Below are 23,637 nucleotides of genomic sequence, written 5' to 3'. Positions count from 1 at the left end.
TTTCGCAGGAACTTCTCACAAAGCAAAAATGACAAAGAATGCTTCAGAAAAAAGTTTGATCTTGAATGGAACAAGGCTCAATTTGTTACAATTTTCATTCCTAAAAGAAACATGATTTAGATCAAAGCTAAAGGCAGCCGGCTGAAAACAGAATCACATCTTAATGCTCATCATATGAAGTAAAAAAAAAAAAACAAAGACACCTGACAAGAGTCACAGACAAGAGGTAACTTTAATTAACATCGTGAGAGTCCAAAAGTTATCTTACAGCTCAGTTTTCATCAAAAACAATAACAATCTATACAGTAGATTTTTTTTTTATTCCCTTATATTATAGAGCTGTTCAGTGTATTTGCAGTCAAAGACAAACAGAGGAAAAAAATAGACACCAGCTATTTGGTTTGCATCTTTTTTTTGTTTTTTGTTCTTGTTTGTTACCTAAATACAAAACTTTGTCACCCACTACTGATATTCATGTCCAGGATGGAACTTTGCTTACAAAGATGCCATTGTATGACAACAGATCTCTGTAGATTATCTGAAACAGACCAGCCACCACCCCAACTCCCACCCCGATCCCCCCTAAACCCAAACTCCCCTACGCGCCCCGGCCCGGGGCGGGCGCAGGAACATAAGTGCCTGAAAAACACTTGTCTGTCAGCAGGCGCCGCCACTAAAACGATCCTCTCTAGTCACTTTAACAAAACCAGGCCCCTAGAAACGAAAAGCGAAGAGAGAAAAGCCCCGGTTCGCCCCCCCAACCCTCCCCGTCCAGCAACAGCTTGAAGACACACGGCAGAGACAAAGAGGAAACGACGGAAATGGCTGGCAGGGGTGTGTGTGGGGGGGCCTTCGTGTGCTGCCGTTCTTTTTGACTTAGCCACGAGGCCGGCGCAGGTCAGATATTAAAATTGTGCTGTGACAGTGCTCGCCTAAAAGTTCAAAAAGTACTACTTTTTGTTGTGAAAAAAAAATATAACACCGTCGTGCTGTCGAAATCGTTTCCCAATTGGAAAAATCCCCCAAAAAGAACCAATTTCTTTCAACGCTAATGTGCAGCAAGCATGGAGGAGTCAGTCTGCTCCGACTGCCGGTTTCAAAGCATGCCATCGCCGCAGCATTATAGTACATCGGGGTGTGTGAGATCGTTGAGTTATGGCTCTTTGTATTCTAGTGTGGCTTCAGCACCGAACAGAGCGGGTTTTGTGCTTTGTCCCCAAAGTTCTCGTGAATTCCTCTGTGGCAACACGCAGTTGTGGTGAAGGGTAGAAAACTGTACATGTGATTGAACGAAGAAAAAGGGTTTGCATTGTTAAGGCATCTAGACTGCTGGTAAGGATTACAGTGGCAGAAAAAGAAACAGTATATAGATAGTAGATGTAAGCAGGCATAAATAACATAAAAGAAGGAACAAAGGGAGGAAGAAAGAGAACACAACAAAAGAATAAACCAAACGTTTCCTTAAGTCTCTTGGTTTCCACACGCATACGCGCGCACACACACACACACACACACACACCCATACACACACACACACACACACACAAGGCAGTCACTCAAGAGATGAACCCATGCATATTATCAGATCAAGAACAGTATCCATCTAAAAGCCTCGAAGGTTCAAACAAAAAGATATAGATTTACAGTATATATTAATGTGTGTTTATATTCTTAAAAAAATCTACCTCAACCAAATACTCTGTAAAGATGCTACTTTTTTGCCGTACAATAAACATTTTTATAAGGAAAAAAAAAGAAAAAAAAGAACAGATTTTGTTTTTATTAACTTACAAATAATACAAAAATAGACAATGGCATGTTTTGAATGAGAGAAGAACAAAAAAGGTTCATCAATGCAAAAAAAAAACCCACACAACAAAAGAAACAGTAAAAAAAAATCAATTAAAACAGTCACATTTAAATAGTGGGAGACAACAGTAACAAAGCAAAAGACTGACATGTTCAATTACTTGCATTAAACGTACACAACACAACTAAACGATGGTGAAAGTCAATGTACATACACAGGATAAATACATTATTTATAGAATATTTTACAGGACTTCCCCTTTTCTTTTTTTCGAATCCAAATCCGTGTTTTGCAGATGAGATATTGACAACACAGAAAAGAAAAAAATCTATTGTCTGTACTGAGAAGCTGCCATAAGACGTTTTAATGCTCACATCCCAAACTATAGCTATCGCGAAAGGAAACGAGATGCCAAATTTTATTTTATTTTTTTAAAAAGGAACAAAAGTCAACTTTTATTTAATATATACAAAAATATATCACGCTTTTTTCTTTCTTTTTTTTTTTTTTTTTGTTAAATTTGATAATTGCTAGGCTCCTTCAGTAACAGTGCTGGCTGGACGCGCGCATCCTCCGGCTTTTCAAGTCTTTACTAACATCTCCAACCGAAAAGAACAAAAAAGAAAAAAACAAAAAACAAAAGGCAAAATCTTCACCTTTTCCTTCACACGATAAAGCAGAGAAAAAGCATATTGCAAACAGCTCAATCCTCACAGTTTTATCAAAAATTCATACAAACAAACAAAAATGCGGAAGGGAACATAAAACACAGAAGGCGGGTGGGGGCATTTTTAAAGGACAACTCTTTAGATTTGTGAGAGAATTAGCAGCAAATATCGAGGGTGGAATTGGTTCTCTTCTACGATTTTCTTTGCGTTTTGTGTTGCAAAACTTCATGGACGGTGCAGGCCGCAAAACGGCAGGAGTTGGTGGGTGGTGGGGCCGGGGGGATGGGAGGTGTGGTTTCCGTAATCAAACCCAAAGCTTCCAGCCATAAACATCAAGATAAATAAATGCTCTTTTCATGAGGTCAGTGTCACACTGTGGGCAAGCGATCAGTCTCTTTACACTCCATCCGACATGGTGTCAGAGATGCTACACTAATTCGACCAAAAAAAGGGGTGAAAAACCCCAAAAAACTAAAAAAAGAAACATCACAAAGGCTCAATATGTCCCCTTTATCTTCTTTATCTTCCCATTCCGATGAAATCCCATTGGAAAGGCCTGAGTTTTATAGTCCAGCGTCTTATCTTTGCTTCCTTCACTGAAGCTCTGGAGAGCAGCAGAGGCTCGCCAGGCTCCGCTACTGTGCCTTTTCCTCTCAACGCTCTCCCCAAAAATCTCCAGCTTCCCACATCCTCTACATGGGAGGAACAATCATCCCAGGGATTGCTGCTTGGCGAGAGAGAGAGAGAAGAAAAAAAAAAAAAGAAAGGAGAAAAGTGGGGTAAAGGGAGGAAGAAAGGGAGAGAGGGGTCAGTCACATGATTGCTGGGTTTCATCTGTCATCAGAACAGTCGCATAACAGAAAGTCGCTCTGGCATCTGGCGAACAAAGACTTTTTTTTTTTTGTCCTCATTATCTCTTCATTTCCAGGCCAAGGAATGAAAACATTTCTTTCTCCGCCGAGCCGCTAACTCGGTGTACGTCAACAACGCGGTCTGGCTATTCGCGGGCTCTTCGGAGCTGCTAGCAGCTAATTGTTAGCGGTTAAACCATGTAAGAGAAGTCTGTGTTTCGGAGAGCAACGCAAACATGACGGTGACCACAGAGGTGATGAAATTAAACTTCAAGGAAAAGTAATATTTGAGTTTATCAGTTTGATTCTGACACCTTCCTCTGAGTTCCCTTTCCCCCTTTCTCATTCCCCCCCCACACAGAAGCCATCACAGGAAGGAATTTTTCATACAACATATTGGCTTCGTATTGATTCCCCACTCTCTCCCTTCAATCCACTAATTCCCTGGTTCTTCCATAAGAGTCTCTGGCTTGTTGGGATTAACAGAACTGTGTGTGTGTGTGTGTGTGTGATCAGCATGCAGTGGCCATTGGGTCTCGGGTCACTGTGGTCAGCGCTCATCAACGCCGCCAGAGGAAGCGAGGAAGTGCTTAGCTTGGGGCTCTGATAAAGATTCCCATCCATCATCTCTACCTCCCTCTCTCTCTCTTTCAGGATCTCAACGCTGTACAACATCCTGCCTAGACGAATGGACAGTGAGTGTGCTGGATTCAGTGGAAATGGGAGAAGAGAATGACCTGCAGTGGCATTACAACCTCAACACTCTCCCCTGCCCCTCCCCAGAGAGACACCCGCTGGGGGCACAGGCAGGAAGCAGGAAGCAAAAACAGGAAATACAACACATATGGTGTGGCACAGTCACACTGACAAATCAAGACTTACAAAAACAAAAGCAGGGAAAAAAACAAAACAAATAAAGGCCGTGTGACATGTTGCAAATGACCACCTGAAACGGTTCCGGTCAGAAATTTACACACACTCATCATCTGCATAAATGGCATACGTCATCATTAAAAGCCCCAAGCTCAAGAAATGAGAAGATGTAAGCTTCTGACCAGAAATGTAAGAATGTAGAATACAAAAAAAATATGGAGAGGAAGAAACGAAATAGAAGAATAACATACTTCAGGAGAAGGCCAGGCCCTGCAGAGAGCTGGCTGATGAGTACTTGCTAGAATCCACAAAAGACTGATCTAAAGAGGGGAGGAATAGTAGGAGGTTGCAAGAAAGGCAAAGAGAGGGACATCAAAGGGTAAAGAGGAGAAAGAAAGGGAGGATAAGATGAAGAAGTGTAAGTAAAAGTGAGAACCTGTTATTAGAGATGTACAGTAAAAGTAAAAAGGCAGTTCCTCTCTTGCTAATGGCTTCGCTTGTCAGCTCACCTTGCAGGCTGTTAGCATTAGCGCTGGTGCAGGTGGGAGGAGGTGAGTTCTGGGGCCGAACGACGGGGGCGAAGGCGCTCTTCTGCTTGACGGCGGCGGAGACCATGTTGGCCGGAGAGAAGGAGAAGATGCCGGAGGAGCTGCTGCAGTTGGACGCCAGGCTGGTTGAGGACGCCATGGTCGGGCTGGATGGGACGACTGAGAGAGGAGAAACGGGCAGGAAGGCGTGTTTATGTGGGACCATAGAGGGAGAATGGCAGGGAAGAGCAGACAGAGTTGAAGACAGAAACGGGGGGGTTAGAGAGAAGGCCGAGGGCAGAGGACAGGCAAACGGGATGAACAGAAAGGGGCTGGTCAATGGATGATGGCAGGAGGGATAACGTTTTGAACTCAGATCAACTGACTCAGATTGTTTTTACCAGCCTTGTATTTTACTGTGCAGTTACTTGGGTAATGGGACGTTTGTGGTAAACGCGAAAGCAAACAACCTAGAGCTCCCTTCCTTCTCTTCTAATCAGTCTGTTTTGGTGACTCATCCGGGGCTCAAAGGTTGGCGTCTCCTTAACTTCTCTGTAATGTTTTTGGAGCCGTTCACTTTAATATCATGTTTAATCCAGAAGATCTGTGAGATTTCCACCCAAATCCAAGAGTCAGTTTGGTTTCAGCAATTACAAAATACAAGAGAATAGCATCTGCTCACTGGAAAAATAGATCGATTGAGACATTTGGTATCTTCACCGCAGTTGGAGCAGAGTTATACTTGCTTTGTTTGGGTTAAGTTCTGCCCCGGTGGCCGTCGCAACATTTCTGGTTGAAAAGTTTTAATTAAATGTTGGGATTTGCATAAGGACAACACATCTAAACACATATGTTTTGTTTTTTTTCCCCCCCAACATTCACATTTGTTGAATGTCTTAACTTTAATAATGTAGTGGTTGGTTTTGTTAATGTAACCACATTATAAAACCAATTTTTTATTCTGCTTACTAGCTATTTTTTTTATTATCTGTTATAAAGCATCTTGCTATCTCTTAAGAAAAATAAACGGAGATCCAAAAAACACAAGTTGACATCACTTGCAGTATTACATAATTGTAATGAAAACAATAGGAGAGTGGAATAACATTGTGGTGTGGCCAAAAAATGCATAAACTGTCATGAATTGGTGAGTAAGAGGTGGTGAGGATGAACGCAGAGACCCAGGTTGTGATGAAGATGATGATGAATTTAATGGTAAATGTGGCTCAAAAAGGTCCAGATCAGGCGGCACGGCAGAGAGTTTAGCACACAGCTAATTACCGGTAGCAACTGATACAATGAGGACTGAAAACGAGAGCTAAATGCTAACCAGGACTATACAGTACAACTGGGGACCAGAGAACGTAAGACGTACGACAGAACTGACTTTAGACGAGGATCCGACAAGAGACAAAGGACACAGGTGGACTTAAATACACGGGAAGGGTAATCAGGAAAACTAGACACAGCTGGGAAGCAACCAACAGGACAGGAACAGGACTAAATACAGAAAACCCCAAAAAATAACTACACAGAAAATATAGAACACAACATAAACCATCCTAAATATAGTTAGAAATATGAATAAGCCTTCATCTGTGTATTTGGTTTCATTTTTAATTTCACAAATCAAACTTTGCTCCTTTATCTGGAGTGGGGACTGGTAAAGATGACCAAAAAGATTTGGTGAGTTGCTTAGATTTTGGTTTTAGAAATGTTTTTCTTTTTCTTTTTCTGACTGATCCTCCAGTAGAGGTGTCATGTACGAGTGATTCATTTCAAGCTCGATGGTGGAGCTCTGACTGCAGCTAGGAGGGACTGCCGTGTGAAGACTGGCCTGCCTGTGAGTGCTTCGGCATCATGTTCAATGAGCAGAGAGAAAAAAAAAATGACAGGTGCTTTTACGTCAGAAAACATTGCTGGGTTTGTCACTCGTTCTTTTGAAAATGTGTCGCTTGAAGGGTTTTAATTATCACATCAAAGTGCCTAAGATGGCAATGCTGCTATGAAGTTCTTAAATAATTAGCAATAGCAAATATTTCATTTGGCGAGAAATTTATTAACAGCTTTTAAAATAAGAAAATCACTTTATAGATCATGTAGTTTATTATGCAAATTAATGAGCTGTCATTCATACAAAGTGTCCAATGTTTCTGAATATAGGTCATCAATGGAAATAAGCTGCTATGTTATTGATCAGAGCGCATTTTATCAGCTGCAAGTTAGCCAAAATTAGCAGTGATACCTTCACTGCGGCTGGTTTAAACCAATGATTCAGACCTCTTTAAACATAAACACTGACTTAAAAAAAATCACCCATTTAAAGTTTAAAAATAATGTAAAATATATTTTTATTGGTAAAACAGGACCCATTAGGAACTCGAATATCTCAGGGCTTCATGTAGTCGTGTAGGTTTAATGGTAGAAAGATATTAGATTCAACAGCAGAGCAGTTTTGAACAAAGCTTCAAAAACTTTCGTGAAACTGGAATTAAACTGAAGCCTTCAGTTGTATTTACAAGAATGCGCAAAAATGAGCAACAAATAAAAAATACCGCCTCCACCTGCCCCATCCATTCATTTCTGCCAGGTTTGTCTTTTGTCTGCTAATACACTAAGAGCATTTTCCCCCTCAGTGACTTTACAATCAGCTGAGTCGTATTTCACCTGCCCTCTGAATCCTGCGTCTGCTTTTATTGTTGTTATTATCCAACACTTAGCTTTTATGGCTCTTCCTGACAAATCCTTTGCAATAAAGTCATAATCCATTTATGAAGGGGCCTAACTAATCAATTAATGAAAATTGGACCTACAAAGGCAGGCCGAGGGGCCATTGATTGAAAGTGTCTGTGTGGGGCCGATGAGCCTGTTAAAATACTTGTTAACACTCAGGAATCAAAGAGCTGAAATGGAATTGCTTCTCTAGCAATTAGTTTATTGATTTAATCAAGGGTCTTTAATGTAGGGGGTGAAAGTGTGTGCACAGAAGTGGGCCGGATATATGTGTGTGTGTGTGTATTTGGAAGGGGGGTGCTAGGTGATATGCTCTCCTGGCCAATAAAGCAGGGATTTGTGTTTGACTCTGCCCTTAAAGAAACAGATGACCCAGCTGAACTGTAATACTTCAGAGTCAACTCTTGATCTCACTTTTGTTTCTCAGTCTGTCTCAAAAACGTATTCTGTTACGTTGGAAATGACTGATTGGGTAGAAACCACAATGAGAATAATAATAATAACATCTTGATTCTTAATTTTTAATAAGAAGTGGAAATGATTGAGAATTAAAAGGGGGCAGAAGGTCATGCTGGATATGGAAATATTTTTTTTCTCTTCACTGCTTTCTTTAGTAAATACTTAAAATCGGGCAAGTTTGTCTTTCCGTTGCATTACTGAAGCTTCTTGCGCAACAATTTTGGGAGTCCAGAGGCCTATAAGTAGCTGTACAAACATGGTCACTTAATTTTTCTTCAGTTTCTCTTCTGTTTATGTCATACTAAAATACGAGATTTGTTTTCCCATCTCAATGCTAATCTTTCTGCCACAACAATTTTGGGAGTCGGGTTTGGATTTGAACCAGACAACCATTTTGGATTCTTGTTTCTTTCCTTTTCTTTTGCTCCTTTTCTTTTCTTATCTTTATATATTTTTTGTATTGCAGTTTTTTTTGTTTGTTTTTGCTACAGATCTGGGGGCTTATCCAGGATTTTTTTTTTACCTATGACATTTTCACCGAGACTTAACTAGTTAGCAGTCTAATCATGACCAGGATGGTTTATTTTCATTTTTAAAAATAATTACTGAAGTTTATGCCTCAATAATCTTTTTTTTTGGGGGGGGAGGTCAGTCTTCTCCCACCTCTGTAGATTGAAAGATGTGATGCATTTACTCACTAGCATAGGGCGAGTTGCCTGCTGATCCATTGAGGAAGTTGGGTGAAGTGCCCAGGGTTGCCATGCCAGAATTAGCGTAGCCATTCATGCTAGTGGAGACAGAGCTGTAGCTGCCCTGCTGAGGAGTGGAGCTGGGGACATAACCATGAGGGGACACACTGCTTGTACTTCTACTGAAACCTATGGACAGGGAGAAAAAAAAAAGGAAAGACAGAAAGATTTGTGTTAGATGGTAAAGCAGATGGAGGGAAAATAGAGAAAGATTTCATGCAAGCCTGCCAAGTTCTCAACTCCGTACAAGACTGATGGATGCAGCAATATGAGCCAACAAGATTTCTTAAAAAAAGAAAAAAACTCTTACACAACATATGGCAAAGCACGAAAGCAATGAACAGAGTGGAAGAAGAATGATATTAGAGATCCGACAACTGAAACAAGAGGCCTTTAACCCCACTGGCTCCCCTCCAGTTTTAGATGCATTGACAAGGCAATTAACACTGAAGTGCTTCCACAGCCTTGCTGTAATTTATAAAGAATGAAGCCTGTATTTCTGATAGGTTGGAGAGCTCCTTCTCTTGAAGGAGTGAGGACAAGGTGGACAGTGTAGTAAGGAAGACGATAAATAGACTTCTCAGGTTCAACGTGCTGACGCTGGAGGAAAAACAGCTGGAAGTGAAAGTATTTTTCTTTTTTCTCTTTTATTACCGTTGTCTTTTTTTTTTTCCTCCAGCGCACTACTCTTCCATAATTAGCATCCATTCTCCCCCATTCTCACCTCACATGATACAAGCTACGGTCTATGATATAAGCAGCTGACCTCCCTTGTTTGCCTCGTAGCTGCAGATGTTTCCAGATGAAGACGGAGGGCAGAAGAAGCTCTTTGGAATTATTGAGACGCGATCCNGGAACAATCATCCCAGGGATTGCTGCTTGGCGAGAGAGAGAGAGAAGAAAAAAAAAAAAAGAAAGGAGAAAAGTGGGGTAAAGGGAGGAAGAAAGGGAGAGAGGGGTCAGTCACATGATTGCTGGGTTTCATCTGTCATCAGAACAGTCGCATAACAGAAAGTCGCTCTGGCATCTGGCGAACAAAGACTTTTTTTTTTTTGTCCTCATTATCTCTTCATTTCCAGGCCAAGGAATGAAAACATTTCTTTCTCCGCCGAGCCGCGAACTCGGTGTACGTCAACAACGCGGTCTGGCTATTCGCGGGCTCTTCGGAGCTGCTAGCAGCTAATTGTTAGCGGTTAAACCATGTAAGAGAAGTCTGTGTTTCGGAGAGCAAAGCAAACATGACGGTGACCACAGAGGTGATGAAATTAAACTTCAAGGAAAAGTAATATTTGAGTTTATCAGTTTGATTCTGACACCTTCCTCTGAGTTCCCTTTCCCCCTTTCTCATTCCCCCCCCACACAGAAGCCATCACAGCAAGGAATTTTTCATACAACATATTGGCTTCGTATTGATTCCCCACTCTCTCCCTTCAATCCACTAATTCCCTGGTTCTTCCATAAGAGTCTCTGGCTTGTTGGGATTAACAGAACTGTGTGTGTGTGTGTGTGTGTGATCAGCATGCAGTGGCCATTGGGTCTCGGGTCACTGTGGTCAGCGCTCATCAACGCCGCCAGAGGAAGCGAGGAAGTGCTTAGCTTGGGGCTCTGATAAAGATTCCCATCCATCATCTCTACCTCCCTCTCTCTCTCTTTCAGGATCTCAACGCTGTACAACATCCTGCCTAGACGAATGGACAGTGAGTGTGCTGGCTTCAGTGGAAATGGGAGAACAGAATGACCTGCAGTGGCATTACAACCTCAACACTCTCCCCTGCCCCTCCCCAGAGAGACACCCGCTGGGGGCACAGGCAGGAAGCAGGAAGCAAAAACAGGAAATACAACACATATGGTGTGGCACAGTCACACTGACAAATCAAGACTTACAAAAACAAAAGCAGGGAAAAAAACAAAACAAATAAAGGCCGTGTGACATGTTGCAAATGACCACCTGAAACGGTTCCGGTCAGAAATTTACACACACTCATCATCTGCATAAATGGCATACGTCATCATTAAAAGCCCCAAGCTCAAGAAATGAGAAGATGTAAGCTTCTGACCAGAAATGTAAGAATGTAGAATACAAAAAAAATATGGAGAGGAAGAAACGAAATAGAAGAATAACATACTTCAGGAGAAGGCCAGGCCCTGCAGAGAGCTGGCTGATGAGTACTTGCTAGAATCCACAAAAGACTGATCTAAAGAAGGGAGGAATAGTAGGAGGATGCAAGAAAGGCAAAGAGAGGGACATCAAAGGGTAAAGAGGAGAAAGAAAGGGAGGATAAGATGAAGAAGTGTAAGTAAAAGTGAGAACCTGTTATTAGAGATGCACAGTAAAAGTAAAAAGGTAGTTCCTCTCTTGCTAATGGCTTCGCTTGTCAGCTCACCTTGCAGGCTGTTAGCATTAGCGCTGGTGCAGGTGGGAGGAGGTGAGTTCTGGGGCCGAACGACGGGGGCGAAGGCGCTCTTCTGCTTGACGGCGGCGGAGACCATGTTGGCCGGAGAGAAGGAGAAGATGCCGGAGGAGCTGCTGCAGTTGGACGCCAGGCTGGTTGAGGACGCCATGGTCGGGCTGGATGGGACGACTGAGAGAGGAGAAACGGGCAGGAAGGCGTGTTTATGTGGGACCATAGAGGGAGAATGGCAGGGAAGAGCAGACAGAGTTGAAGACAGAAACGGGGGGGTTAGAGAGAAGGCCGAGGGCAGAGGACAGGCAAACGGGATGAACAGAAAGGGGCTGGTCAATGGATGATGGCAGGAGGGATAACGTTTTGAACTCAGATCAACTGACTCAGATTGTTTTTACCAGCCTTGTATTTTACTGTGCAGTTACTTGGGTAATGGGACGTTTGTGGTAAACGCGAAAGCAAACAACCTAGAGCTCCCTTCCTTCTCTTCTAATCAGTCTGTTTTGGTGACTCATCCGGGGCTCAAAGGTTGGCGTCTCCTTAACTTCTCTGTAATGTTTTTGGAGCCGTTCACTTTAATATCATGTTTAATCCAGAAGATCTGTGAGATTTCCACCCAAATCCAAGAGTCAGTTTGGTTTCAGCAATTACAAAATACAAGAGAATAGCATCTGCTCACTGGAAAAATAGATCGATTGAGACATTTGGTATCTTCACCGCAGTTGGAGCAGAGTTATACTTGCTTTGTTTGGGTTAAGTTCTGCCCCGGTGGCCGTCGCAACATTTCTGGTTGAAAAGTTTTAATTAAATGTTGGGATTTGCATAAGGACAACACATCTAAACACATATGTTTTGTTTTTTTTCCCCCCCAACATTCACATTTGTTGAATGTCTTAACTTTAATAATGTAGTGGTTGGTTTTGTTAATGTAACCACATTATAAAACCAATTTTTTATTCTGCTTACTAGCTATTTTTTTTATTATCTGTTATAAAGCATCTTGCTATCTCTTAAGAAAAATAAACGGAGATCCAAAAAACACAAGTTGACATCACTTGCAGTATTACATAATTGTAATGAAAACAATAGGAGAGTGGAATAACATTGTGGTGTGGCCAAAAAATGCATAAACTGTCATGAATTGGTGAGTAAGAGGTGGTGAGGATGAACGCAGAGACCCAGGTTGTGATGAAGATGATGATGAATTTAATGGTAAATGTGGCTCAAAAAGGTCCAGATCAGGCGGCACGGCAGAGAGTTTAGCACACAGCTAATTACCGGTAGCAACTGATACAATGAGGACTGAAAACGAGAGCTAAATGCTAACCAGGACTATACAGTACAACTGGGGACCAGAGAACGTAAGACGTACGACAGAACTGACTTTAGACGAGGATCCGACAAGAGACAAAGGACACAGGTGGACTTAAATACACGGGAAGGGTAATCAGGAAAACTAGACACAGCTGGGAAGCAACCAACAGGACAGGAACAGGACTAAATACAGAAAACCCCAAAAAATAACTACACAGAAAATATAGAACACAACATAAACCATCCTAAATATAGTTAGAAATATGAATAAGCCTTCATCTGTGTATTTGGTTTCATTTTTAATTTCACAAATCAAACTTTGCTCCTTTATCTGGAGTGGGGACTGGTAAAGATGACCAAAAAGATTTGGTGAGTTGCTTAGATTTTGGTTTTAGAAATGTTTTTCTTTTTCTTTTTCTGACTGATCCTCCAGTAGAGGTGTCATGTACGAGTGATTCATTTCAAGCTCGATGGTGGAGCTCTGACTGCAGCTAGGAGGGACTGCCGTGTGAAGACTGGCCTGCCTGTGAGTGCTTCGGCATCATGTTCAATGAGCAGAGAGAAAAAAAAAATGACAGGTGCTTTTACGTCAGAAAACATTGCTGGGTTTGTCACTCGTTCTTTTGAAAATGTGTCGCTTGAAGGGTTTTAATTATCACATCAAAGTGCCTAAGATGGCAATGCTGCTATGAAGTTCTTAAATAATTAGCAATAGCAAATATTTCATTTGGCGAGAAATTTATTAACAGCTTTTAAAATAAGAAAATCACTTTATAGATCATGTAGTTTATTATGCAAATTAATGAGCTGTCATTCATACAAAGTGTCCAATGTTTCTGAATATAGGTCATCAATGGAAATAAGCTGCTATGTTATTGATCAGAGCGCATTTTATCAGCTGCAAGTTAGCCAAAATTAGCAGTGATACCTTCACTGCGGCTGGTTTAAACCAATGATTCAGACCTCTTTAAACATAAACACTGACTTAAAAAAAATCACCCATTTAAAGTTTAAAAATAATGTAAAATATATTTTTATTGGTAAAACAGGACCCATTAGGAACTCGAATATCTCAGGGCTTCATGTAGTCGTGTAGGTTTAATGGTAGAAAGATATTAGATTCAACAGCAGAGCAGTTTTGAACAAAGCTTCAAAAACTTTCGTGAAACTGGAATTAAACTGAAGCCTTCAGTTGTATTTACAAGAATGCGCAAAAATGAGCAACAAATAAAAAATACCGCCTCCACCTGCCCCATCCATTCATTTCTGCCAGGTTTGTCTTTTGTCTGCTAATACACTAAGAGCATTTTCCCCCTCAGTGACTTTACAATCAGCTGAGTCGTATTTCACCTGCCCTCTGAATCCTGCGTCTGCTTTTATTGTTGTTATTATCCAACACTTAGCTTTTATGGCTCTTCCTGACAAATCCTTTGCAATAAAGTCATAATCCATTTATGAAGGGGCCTAACTAATCAATTAATGAAAATTGGACCTACAAAGGCAGGCCGAGGGGCCATTGATTGAAAGTGTCTGTGTGGGGCCGATGAGCCTGTTAAAATACTTGTTAACACTCAGGAATCAAAGAGCTGAAATGGAATTGCTTCTCTAGCAATTAGTTTATTGATTTAATCAAGGGTCTTTAATGTAGGGGGTGAAAGTGTGTGCACAGAAGTGGGCCGGATATATGTGTGTGTGTGTGTATTTGGAAGGGGGGTGCTAGGTGATATGCTCTCCTGGCCAATAAAGCAGGGATTTGTGTTTGACTCTGCCCTTAAAGAAACAGATGACCCAGCTGAACTGTAATACTTCAGAGTCAACTCTTGATCTCACTTTTGTTTCTCAGTCTGTCTCAAAAACGTATTCTGTTACGTTGGAAATGACTGATTGGGTAGAAACCACAATGAGAATAATAATAACAATAACATCTTGATTCTTAATTTTTAATAAGAAGTGGAAATGATTGAGAATTAAAAGGGGGCAGAAGGTCATGCTGGATATGGAAATATTTTTTTTCTCTTCACTGCTTTCTTTAGTAAATACTTAAAATCGGGCAAGTTTGTCTTTCCGTTGCATTACTGAAGCTTCTTGCGCAACAATTTTGGGAGTCCAGAGGCCTATAAGTAGCTGTACAAACATGGTCACTTAATTTTTCTTCAGTTTCTCTTCTGTTTATGTCATACTAAAATACGAGATTTGTTTTCCCATCTCAATACTAATCTTTCTGCCACAACAATTTTGGGAGTCGGGTTTGGATTTGAACCAGACAACCATTTTGGATTCTTGTTTCTTTCCTTTTCTTTTGCTCCTTTTCTTTTCTTATCTTTATATATTTTTTGTATTGCAGTTTTTTTTGTTTGTTTTTGCTACAGATCTGGGGGCTTATCCAGGATTTTTTTTTTACCTATGACATTTTCACCGAGACTTAACTAGTTAGCAGTCTAATCATGACCAGGATGGTTTATTTTCATTTTTAAAAATAATTACTGAAGTTTATGCCTCAATAATCTTTTTTTTTGGGGGGGGAGGTCAGTCTTCTCCCACCTCTGTAGATTGAAAGATGTGATGCATTTACTCACTAGCATAGGGCGAGTTGCCTGCTGATCCATTGAGGAAGTTGGGTGAAGTGCCCAGGGTTGCCATGCCAGAATTAGCGTAGCCATTCATGCTAGTGGAGACAGAGCTGTAGCTGCCCTGCTGAGGAGTGGAGCTGGGGACATAACCATGAGGGGACACACTGCTTGTACTTCTACTGAAACCTATGGACAGGGAGAAAAAAAAAAGGAAAGACAGAAAGATTTGTGTTAGATGGTAAAGCAGATGGAGGGAAAATAGAGAAAGATTTCATGCAAGCCTGCCAAGTTCTCAACTCCGTACAAGACTGATGGATGCAGCAATATGAGCCAACAAGATTTCTTAAAAAAAGAAAAAAACTCTTACACAACATATGGCAAAGCACGAAAGCAATGAACAGAGTGGAAGAAGAATGATATTAGAGATCCGACAACTGAAACAAGAGGCCTTTAACCCTGCTGGCTCCCCTCCAGTTTTAGATGCATTGACAAGGCAATTAACACTAAAGTGCTTCCACAGCCTTGCTGTAATTTATAAAGAATGAAGCCTGTATTTCTGATAGGTTGGAGAGCTCCTTCTCTTGAAGGAGTGAGGACAAGGTGGACAGTGTAGTAAGGAAGACGATAAATAGACTTCTCAGGTTCAACGTGCTGACGCTGGAGGAAAAACAGCTGGAAGTGAAAGTATTTTTCTTTTTTCTCTTTTATTACCGTTGTCTTTTTTTTTTTCCTCCAGCGCACTACTCTTCCATAATTAGCATCCATTCTCCCCCATTCTCACCTCACATGATACAAGCTACGGTCTATGATATAAGCAGCTGACCTCCCTTGTTTGCCTCGTAGCTGCAGATGTTTCCAGATGAAGACGGAGGGCAGAAGAAGCTCTTTGGAATTATTGAGACGCGATCCAGAGGCAGGTCCATCCGCTCTCCTCTCGCTCCCCTGATACACGTGATGAATCACCACTGACTGCACCCACATCTCTCTCTGTCAGACAAGGGCCGACCCCAGTCTGATATACACACCCTAAGGGCCCACTCATTTTTCTCTATCGTACTCCATCCATGACTCTCTTTTTCTCCATTCCTCACTCTTTCACAGCCATCCTTTGCTCCTTTCAAGTCCCCCCTCCCCACCCCGTCGTTTCCACTGCCGCCCGCCATCCCCGCTCTCCTTCTCCTGTCCCGCATTTTAAAGGTTTTCTTCGATGCTCCACGCTCTTAAATCAACCCCCCGCTATATTTCCCACATGAAAAATAAAATTTCCATTGCACTACTCATTTTTACTATCCGCCTCAGAAAGAGGAAAATAAATTAGACTCCTGTCACTTTTCCCTCCGTGTCAGGCTTTAACCATTTCTCGCTGCGCTCCGCTCACCCTGATTGGCCGTTTGTGCCACCTCCGACCCGGTGAAGGAGTTTACGGCCATCATGCCGGCGTGGACGGAGCTGCTGCCCAGACTGGCGAGCTGGTTGTGCCCCCGCGGCACTGTCGTGTAGAGGGCCTCTGCGATGTCCGCCGCTCGTTTTAGAATCATCTCCTAACCAGCAGGAAGAAAAACAAACCAGCTCTGGTTACTAATAGGAAAGGAATTAGACAATTATTACAGTGGTAATTAGAAAGTGCGCCCTCTTTTAATTATACAGTCTTAAATCTCAGCGCGTAATAGAAATGAATCAGTTTTTGCCAGTATGTAAAATGTTTATAATCTAATCTCAAATGTAAAAAAAAAAATAAAATAAATCACACATCATCTATTTCAAAAAACCCACAAACTTTACTTTTGACTTTAGAATACTTTGGTATACAGTGAAATAAACCCAAATCATCACACATTCATCACCGTGCTTAAAGGCTAATAAGGGATATTTGTGCTGATATTTTGAGTTTCTACTTCTCTAATCACAGAACCGTCAGTCATACATCAACATTAGTTTTATTTGACCAATGGAAATTCTTCCAGAAGTCTTTTGTTCATTAATATTCAATGTTATTTGTTTAGGCTTGTTGTGATTTTACTGTCATTAGCTCTTGAGTTTCTCTGAGCTTTCTGAGTTTCAAATTGGCAACAGCTTCAAATGTTTTCCCACAAATCCAAGCGAAGCTGCAACATCATATCTAGTTTTTGCCACATGCTTTTGTATTTTAGCTTGATTCTTGTTCATATTTAACGGTCCTTTACGTCAATATGGAATCTGCTGTCTGTTTCTGTCCATGCATTTTAAATCAGCAAAAAATCAGATTGTTTTTATGGAGCCCTCATACGGCATGGCATTTTCAAAGTATCAAAACAAACAAGCAAACAAACAAAAAAAAGACAACCTTTTCACAATTTCATTATATTAGCGCAATAATTTGTCTTTCTTAAAAGCAACAAAAAACATGACTTTTCCTCCCAGTTTTGTAAAGTTCATATTTCATCACTCCTGTCTGCCATCTAAAGTTAGTTTTCACTTTACTTCTTCAGCTTTTCTCCTAGTCTGTGATAAAAGAGATGAGATACTCCCATTTGCACCACATCTAGCGTGAGACACCAGTCTTGTTATCACAGTACGATAACAATCTCACTATATCACAGCATTAACGCAAAACACAGCCATCTACTCTTCCATAATTAGCATCCATTCTCCCCCATTCTCACCTCACATGATACAAGCTACGGTCTATGATATAGGCAGCTGACCTCCCTTGTTTGCCTCGTAGCTGCAGATGTTTCCAGATGAAGACGGAGGGCAGAAGAAGCTCTTTGGAATTATTGAAAATGCAAAGCAACAACAATTTCTATTTCTGGTATTGGCATTACAGTTCTAATGCCAATACCTACAATATTTCTTTCACTCTTTGTTTTCTATGCACTGACTTAAGCAAAAATAAGTCAGTGCATATTTTCCACTCCAGTGGAAAAATCCACTAAAGTGTTTGGTGTGGAGAACAATCTGCCTTCCAGCTGCGTAGAAAATGGTAGTTGGTAGTTTAGTCAGGATATATGTGTAGGTAACTAGCCTGCAGTTGTCTGCTTTATAGCATTGGAGTGGCAAGTCGTTCACTCTTAGTAGTCCAGGCCATGACTCTCCATCAGAGAGAGCAAAGAAACAAGTGGGGGAGGGGAGGAGTGGGTTAGCATTTCTCTCTGCTAACCCTAAATCTCTTCGAAACTTTCTTTGGTATCTGATTCACAGGAAATTAAACAAGAGAAACTGTGTGAAAATCAACATTCCTGCAGTTTAAGGTTCTTTTAATGAACCATTAAAGTGAGGAAGGGACCGGCATTTTCTTTGGCTGTATGGAGTAAAGAGTAACGCAGCGCTGCCTTTCCCCCCACTTTCACTCAGCTGGCTGCGGAAGGCAACCAAACCTTTCCATGCTTCCAAGACAAACAAACGAGCCTATCAGGAAATATTTACAGTTGCGGAAAAGATGGGAAGTCATGTCAAGGAAGCTGAACGAGCACCATCCACTTTTATGCTAAAAGTAATTAGATCATATTGTATTTCAATTTTATGCGTAAATAAAAGAATGCCATGAAACCACGACACGCCTCCTTTAGGTTATCGTGAGATTCTTGTGTTTTTGTGTAAGTGTGGTTGTGTCACCTGGTTATTGTGAGGCATCCCGTACAAGGCCTCCACCAGGTCGGCGGCTCTCTTTAAAATCACCTCCTACATGCAAACAAATAGAGAGAGACAGAGAGAAACAGAGAGAGAGAGAGGGGAAGGGGATTGATCAGGAGCGTGACGGCTCAAAGAGTTCAGTCACTTTTATTACGTTTCACTTCTTACATTATGCTGTGAATGCAGAACAGAGAGTGGCAAAGAGAGGAGGGGGGGGAGAAGCAGACAGAGGCAGGGTGAGGAAGAGAAATGGGCCTATCCCAGCACTTTGTTACCAGCCAGGGCAGTTTGGGAGAGGAGAGGGAAGATACTGTTATCAGTGAATAAAACATGAGCCTATATCTCTCTATCAGTCAACCATCTTCTGCATCTACTTCCCTCCTTTTTTCTTTTTTATTTCTTGTCACTGATGGATCGTGACTCCGGTGCGCATGATCACGCATCAATTTCATTTAACACAACATATCATCAGGTTGACGGCTACACAACCACCCCCAGTCAGTGGCAACACTCTCGTCTCCTGGCCTGTATTAACCCCGGTAATGATCCGAGTGAATGGCCCCCACATCCACTTTGTGTGATAAATGTAGAACATCATTGCTCAGGTGAAAACCGCCGAGCGGAATTTCCCACATCAAACATTTATCCTAACGCAGTGTTACCGCTCCCCCCCCACCACCGCTGCCGCCGCCGACCCCCTCTCTCTTCTCTCCGTCTCTATTCCTTTCCCCTCCCTGAGTGGATGAGTGTGTGACTCCAGGCAGTCGTTATATATGTGTGTGCATGTGATGGAGACACCTACAGCCCTACAAAACCCTTTTTAAAAGTTAATGTGCCGGGGCCAGGATATATGCTGGAGGTGCGACAACCAGAAAATTGCAGCCCCCGCCCTCCCTGCCTCCCTCTAGTTTCTTTCTCTCCCTCTTTCTTTTCCACACACACGCTGTGCGTTATACTCTCCTGAGTGTATCCCTCGCTGTGAACAAGCCCCGAAGCATGTGTGCTCTCTGTTCCGTGACACACCGCCTTTCAATCAGACCTCATATCAAACTCCCCCTCCCCTCCACCCACCACTTCCCCCCACACACACACACGCACACACACACGCATACGCGCAGCCGCACACATGTGGAAGCTGTCGAGCACGCCCGAGACATGACGAGAGGGTCAGCAAAGCAATAAAGATTGTAGAGCGCTGTCCGAGGTGCTAAATTCACTCAATAATGGGAGCGCTGCCTCTGTGTTAACCTCCCATTACTAGCACTATCTTGGGGGGGGAGGCGGGGAGGGGGAGGAGGGGGAGACCAGAGAGGAGGCCTGCTTCAGGTGATTGAGAGATGTAGAGGCCCTAGGAAGGTAAGTGGTTCTTTAGTATGTATGCGCCGCTCTTCGCCTTTCCTTTCTCTCTGCTTTTCCTCCACGCCACACGCCTCCCAGGGATTGCTAGATAGGTAGATGGACGGATGGAGGGGAAAGAGAGGGATGAGGCAGAGGGGAAGAAGAGGGGGGAAATGAGGGAAGTGTGAGGCATTAGGACCCAACCAGATCTGCAGCTGGAGTGTTAACAGTGTTCCGGGAGGACACGTGAGCGCTCGGTCACTTAACGTCTGCGCATTCACCCCCCCACGTCCCCCCCGCGCCCTCCCTTCCCCACCTGTGTCTCCAAACTACTTTCTTTCGTCTCCCTCTTCTATTAATCACTCTCTCGTGGTCCTGCGCCCCGTCTGTGCCCATCAGCCTCTCGTTAGCCGGGGATCTGTCCAGTGGCTAAACGCGATTAGGCCGAGCTCCAGAGTCGTTCTGATAAACAGATAAATGTGGTTAGCTCTGCCGCTGTAAGGGGAGACCATTTCCTGGGCGCAAGGGTCTCTTCCCGTAAAGTCAGGCCCACAGAGACGTCAACAGGAAGGGGAACCTGATCCAGAGCAGAGCCTGGCCCCCGTCTGGAGGGCCGGTCACTCATTAGCAACACCCAGACGCCCACAGCTTCTGCTGAACTCCATGCAGTCCAGCTACCTAGTCGCTCTCACAGTCTGGCTATTACCTACAGCAGAGTGTGCGTGTCTGAACCTGGTTTTTATATTCTTGTGGGGACCTATTTCTGTCTACAATGTGGGGTTGTGGGGACTATTGCTCTTTGTGGGGACATTTTCTTGGTCCCCATGAGGGGAAAAGCTATTTTGGGGTTAAGTTTAGGGCTACGGTGTGAATTGACTTTTGGTTAGGGTTAGGCATGTGATGGGTAAGTATAGGGTAAAAGTTAAGCTGTAGAAAATGAATGGAAGTCAATGTAAAGTCCCCCCAAGATATGAAAACACCACTGCATGTATGTGTGTGTGTGAGGTGTCTGGTTGCTTGCTCCCCTTTTAACATGCTCAGAGTAAGCTTCTTCATCCCTTTACAAACTGACAAAGGAGGTTTGACAAAGAAACCGTGCCTTGAAAAATTACTCACACCTGATACGACATTACTTATACCTATGAAGTTTAAGTGAAATAATACATCCTGGTTTTTCAAAGTAAAAGTTACACTCCTAAATAAAATGTATTGCAATAATTGCTTCTAAGATTCACCTGATTGTGATGCGTTAAACAATGGGACAGTTTAGATCAAAGTGTATGAATGACTCAGTTTAAGTCCAAACCTAAAGGCACTTGAGAATTTGTGAAAAAACTTGAAAACTGATCTTTTAAGACCCCGTCTTTTCAATCAGATTGAGTGCAAACTATTGTGCACAAGAATGAACAAACCTTTTAATAGCTTTAATCGGACAAATGTGCAAATTTTCAACTTCTATGAATACTTTGTCGAGACAATGTGACTGTATGTAGATCCAGAAGTTGCCTGCATGTTCCCCTCTCCTGCCCAACTGAGATGATTGAGGCCAACAATTGGGAGAAGTGTGGTCAACAAAGTGTTATTACCTCAATAAAGGCGCAAATCAATAGCTCTGAAATGAACAAGCGGGCCTGCCAGCTACCGCTGTTCATTTAGAAAGGAAAGAGACACCACCAAGTGAGGGAGAACGAGACGGAGTGGGAAGAGGAGACGGATGGATGGATACAAAGACATTTAGAGAGATACGGGGGGTTGATAGGCTAAAGACCCAAACTCAACGGGACAAGCCGCGCATCCACCAGACACTCCGCCAGGATCAGCAAGGAGTTCTTTATCTTCCCTCTTGCATCTACCTGAGCTCTTCATCCCTACCTCCTGGCCACTTCCCTCCACCCGGTGCACATGTGCGCGTGTGGACTTCTTTTAGTGTGCGCTGCTCTTGTGGATGTGTGCTGGAAGTAATAAAGTCCACCCGGGGTTGACTTCGATCCACTGACCCAGCAGGAGGTAGGACTGGACAGCTATGATGGATCACCTAACCTGCTTCTGCCTCAGCCTCCTTTCTTCCCTCTATTCCTCTTTTCCTCCCCTCACCTACCCCTCTTTGCCAGTCTAAATGACCTTACACTCGGTGGAAGAATAAATGGAGCTGCTTTTTGTTTGTTGTTCCTGTTAATTATCTCCGTCTGCGGAAAATCTCCATAAACAGTCCCCGGCAAAAGCATTCAGAGCTGTTTAACTTTTTGCATTTTGTCCTGTTAGAAGTTATTTCCATTTTATATTACAGACTAACACTAAGTGGTTCACAGATGTGAAGTTGAAGGAAAATGGTACATAGTTTTCAAAAAAACAAACAATCAAAATCTTTAAAAAATATGGCATAAGATATGACCTCGACTGAAACACCTTTCTCTGAAATCACAGTTGACATTTTTGCTCACTCTTTAAACTCAGTCAGATTGGTCGCCATTTGACTTAAGTCTGGACTTTGATTGGACCGTTCTAATCACACTTTTTTATTGTGGGGTTGCTGGCTCCTATCTCAAGTGGCCACCAGGCGAGAGGTGATGTTAAATCTCAATTAAGTGGCCAGTTCATCACAGGACAACACTGAGCAATACAGGACAAACAACTACGCACAATGACCAATTGACCCAGCAGTCACATTTTGAACTGAGGGAAGAGTTTGATCACTAATATTCTCAGAATCACTGAGATTTAACAATAGAATTTAAACTGACAATAAATTACAAATTGGTGGGACTTTAAATATCCAAATGTTCCAAAGGGTGGCTTATTAACAGGTGTGAGGGTGAAGTGGTCTGAACAAAAAGCATGCCAAGCTTTTTAAATTTTAGATTTCTGTGCAACCTTAACTCCTCGTGCACAACTGTGTTTTTCTATCACAGAAAATCCCAATAAAATAAAAACTTCAAGGGATAAGAACAGTTATGAAAGGAATTGCTCCATGACACCTCGTGCATTCTGTAGTCTGTCATGCATGTTCGACTGTCTCCAAAGAACTAACTGCGCGTGAGGACACACCGCCCTTTGCTATTTCTATGAAACTCAAGACGTTTTCAATACATCTCATGTCTTCCAGTTATACCACGTCAAACTCCTGTGGAATCATTTCACTGGGCAAGCAGTGGAAGGACGGTAACACGAGAAGAGTGCAGAGGCGCCGTACCTTGGGTAATCGCTCCTGGTCTCCAGGGTGTCTGGGGATGACCTTCTGTAATCTCTGGAAGCCGTAGTCTATTGTTGGCTCGTTTAGTGCTGAAATAAAAAAAACAAACAAACAAAAAAAAACAAAACAACAATACATAAATAAAGCTTTAAGTCTATGAGTCTTGATAAGAAAAAACACACAAGGTTTAGCCGAGAAACATGACAGGATGCGTCCCGGACACCTGACTTAATCGAGCGAGAACGTGAAACCAAACGTGGCACAAACGTAGGTATTCTCCGCAAGCTCTGGTGTGTGTCTTTGTTAGCCTGTGATGTAATGAATCTCTCTCTGTCTCCTGCTTTGGTGGTTAATAAAAAGACTGTCAGGAAACATGCGGGGGTGAATACATTTGTGTGCATGACTGTCTGTGTGTGTGTGTGTGTGTGTGTGTGTGAATCTTGAGGTCTTGCGTTGATCAGCGACTAATATAAGCAATTACAGAGCTTGGTTCCAATATAACAAAGGCTTGATCGCTCCGGGGAACAAGCTAAACACA

The 23,637-nt window shown here is 42.4% G+C and overlaps 2 protein-coding genes across 3 annotated transcripts; both read right to left on the bottom strand.

The window, feature by feature from the left end:
* Window positions 1-213: 213 nt before the first annotated feature.
* LOC103132394 (transcription factor COE1-like) lies at window positions 214-9,129 on the bottom strand. Of its 2 annotated transcripts, XM_016667362.1 has the most exons (4): window positions 8,620-9,097; window positions 4,712-4,909; window positions 4,454-4,522; window positions 214-3,202 (listed from the first exon to the last, which is right to left on the bottom strand). In XM_016667362.1, the coding sequence occupies exons 1-3, from the start codon at window positions 8,705-8,707 to the stop codon at window positions 4,455-4,457; spliced, it is 354 nt and encodes a 117-aa protein (XP_016522848.1). In that variant the 5' UTR covers window positions 8,708-9,097; the 3' UTR covers window positions 214-3,202; window position 4,454. The 2 variants fall into 2 exon arrangements, with proteins under 2 accessions (XP_016522848.1, XP_016522849.1); XM_016667363.1 differs by lacking the exon at window positions 4,454-4,522 and having other exon boundaries at window positions 8,620-9,129.
* A 394-nt stretch (window positions 9,130-9,523) lies between these two features.
* On the bottom strand, window positions 9,524-23,252 carry LOC103132393 (transcription factor COE1-like). The gene is made up of 7 exons (XM_007544196.2): window positions 23,100-23,252; window positions 18,554-18,619; window positions 16,338-16,500; window positions 14,966-15,145; window positions 11,055-11,252; window positions 10,797-10,865; window positions 9,524-9,545 (listed from the first exon to the last, which is right to left on the bottom strand). The coding sequence occupies exons 1-6, from the start codon at window positions 23,235-23,237 to the stop codon at window positions 10,798-10,800; spliced, it is 813 nt and encodes a 270-aa protein (XP_007544258.2). The 5' UTR covers window positions 23,238-23,252; the 3' UTR covers window positions 9,524-9,545; window position 10,797.
* Window positions 23,253-23,637: the final 385 nt, after the last annotated feature.

This window comes from Poecilia formosa, unplaced genomic scaffold, assembly GCF_000485575.1.
Source record: "Poecilia formosa unplaced genomic scaffold, Poecilia_formosa-5.1.2 Scaffold1029, whole genome shotgun sequence".
Taxonomy (NCBI): domain Eukaryota; kingdom Metazoa; phylum Chordata; class Actinopteri; order Cyprinodontiformes; family Poeciliidae; genus Poecilia; species Poecilia formosa.
This window is presented reverse-complemented; position numbering and strand designations above follow the sequence as displayed.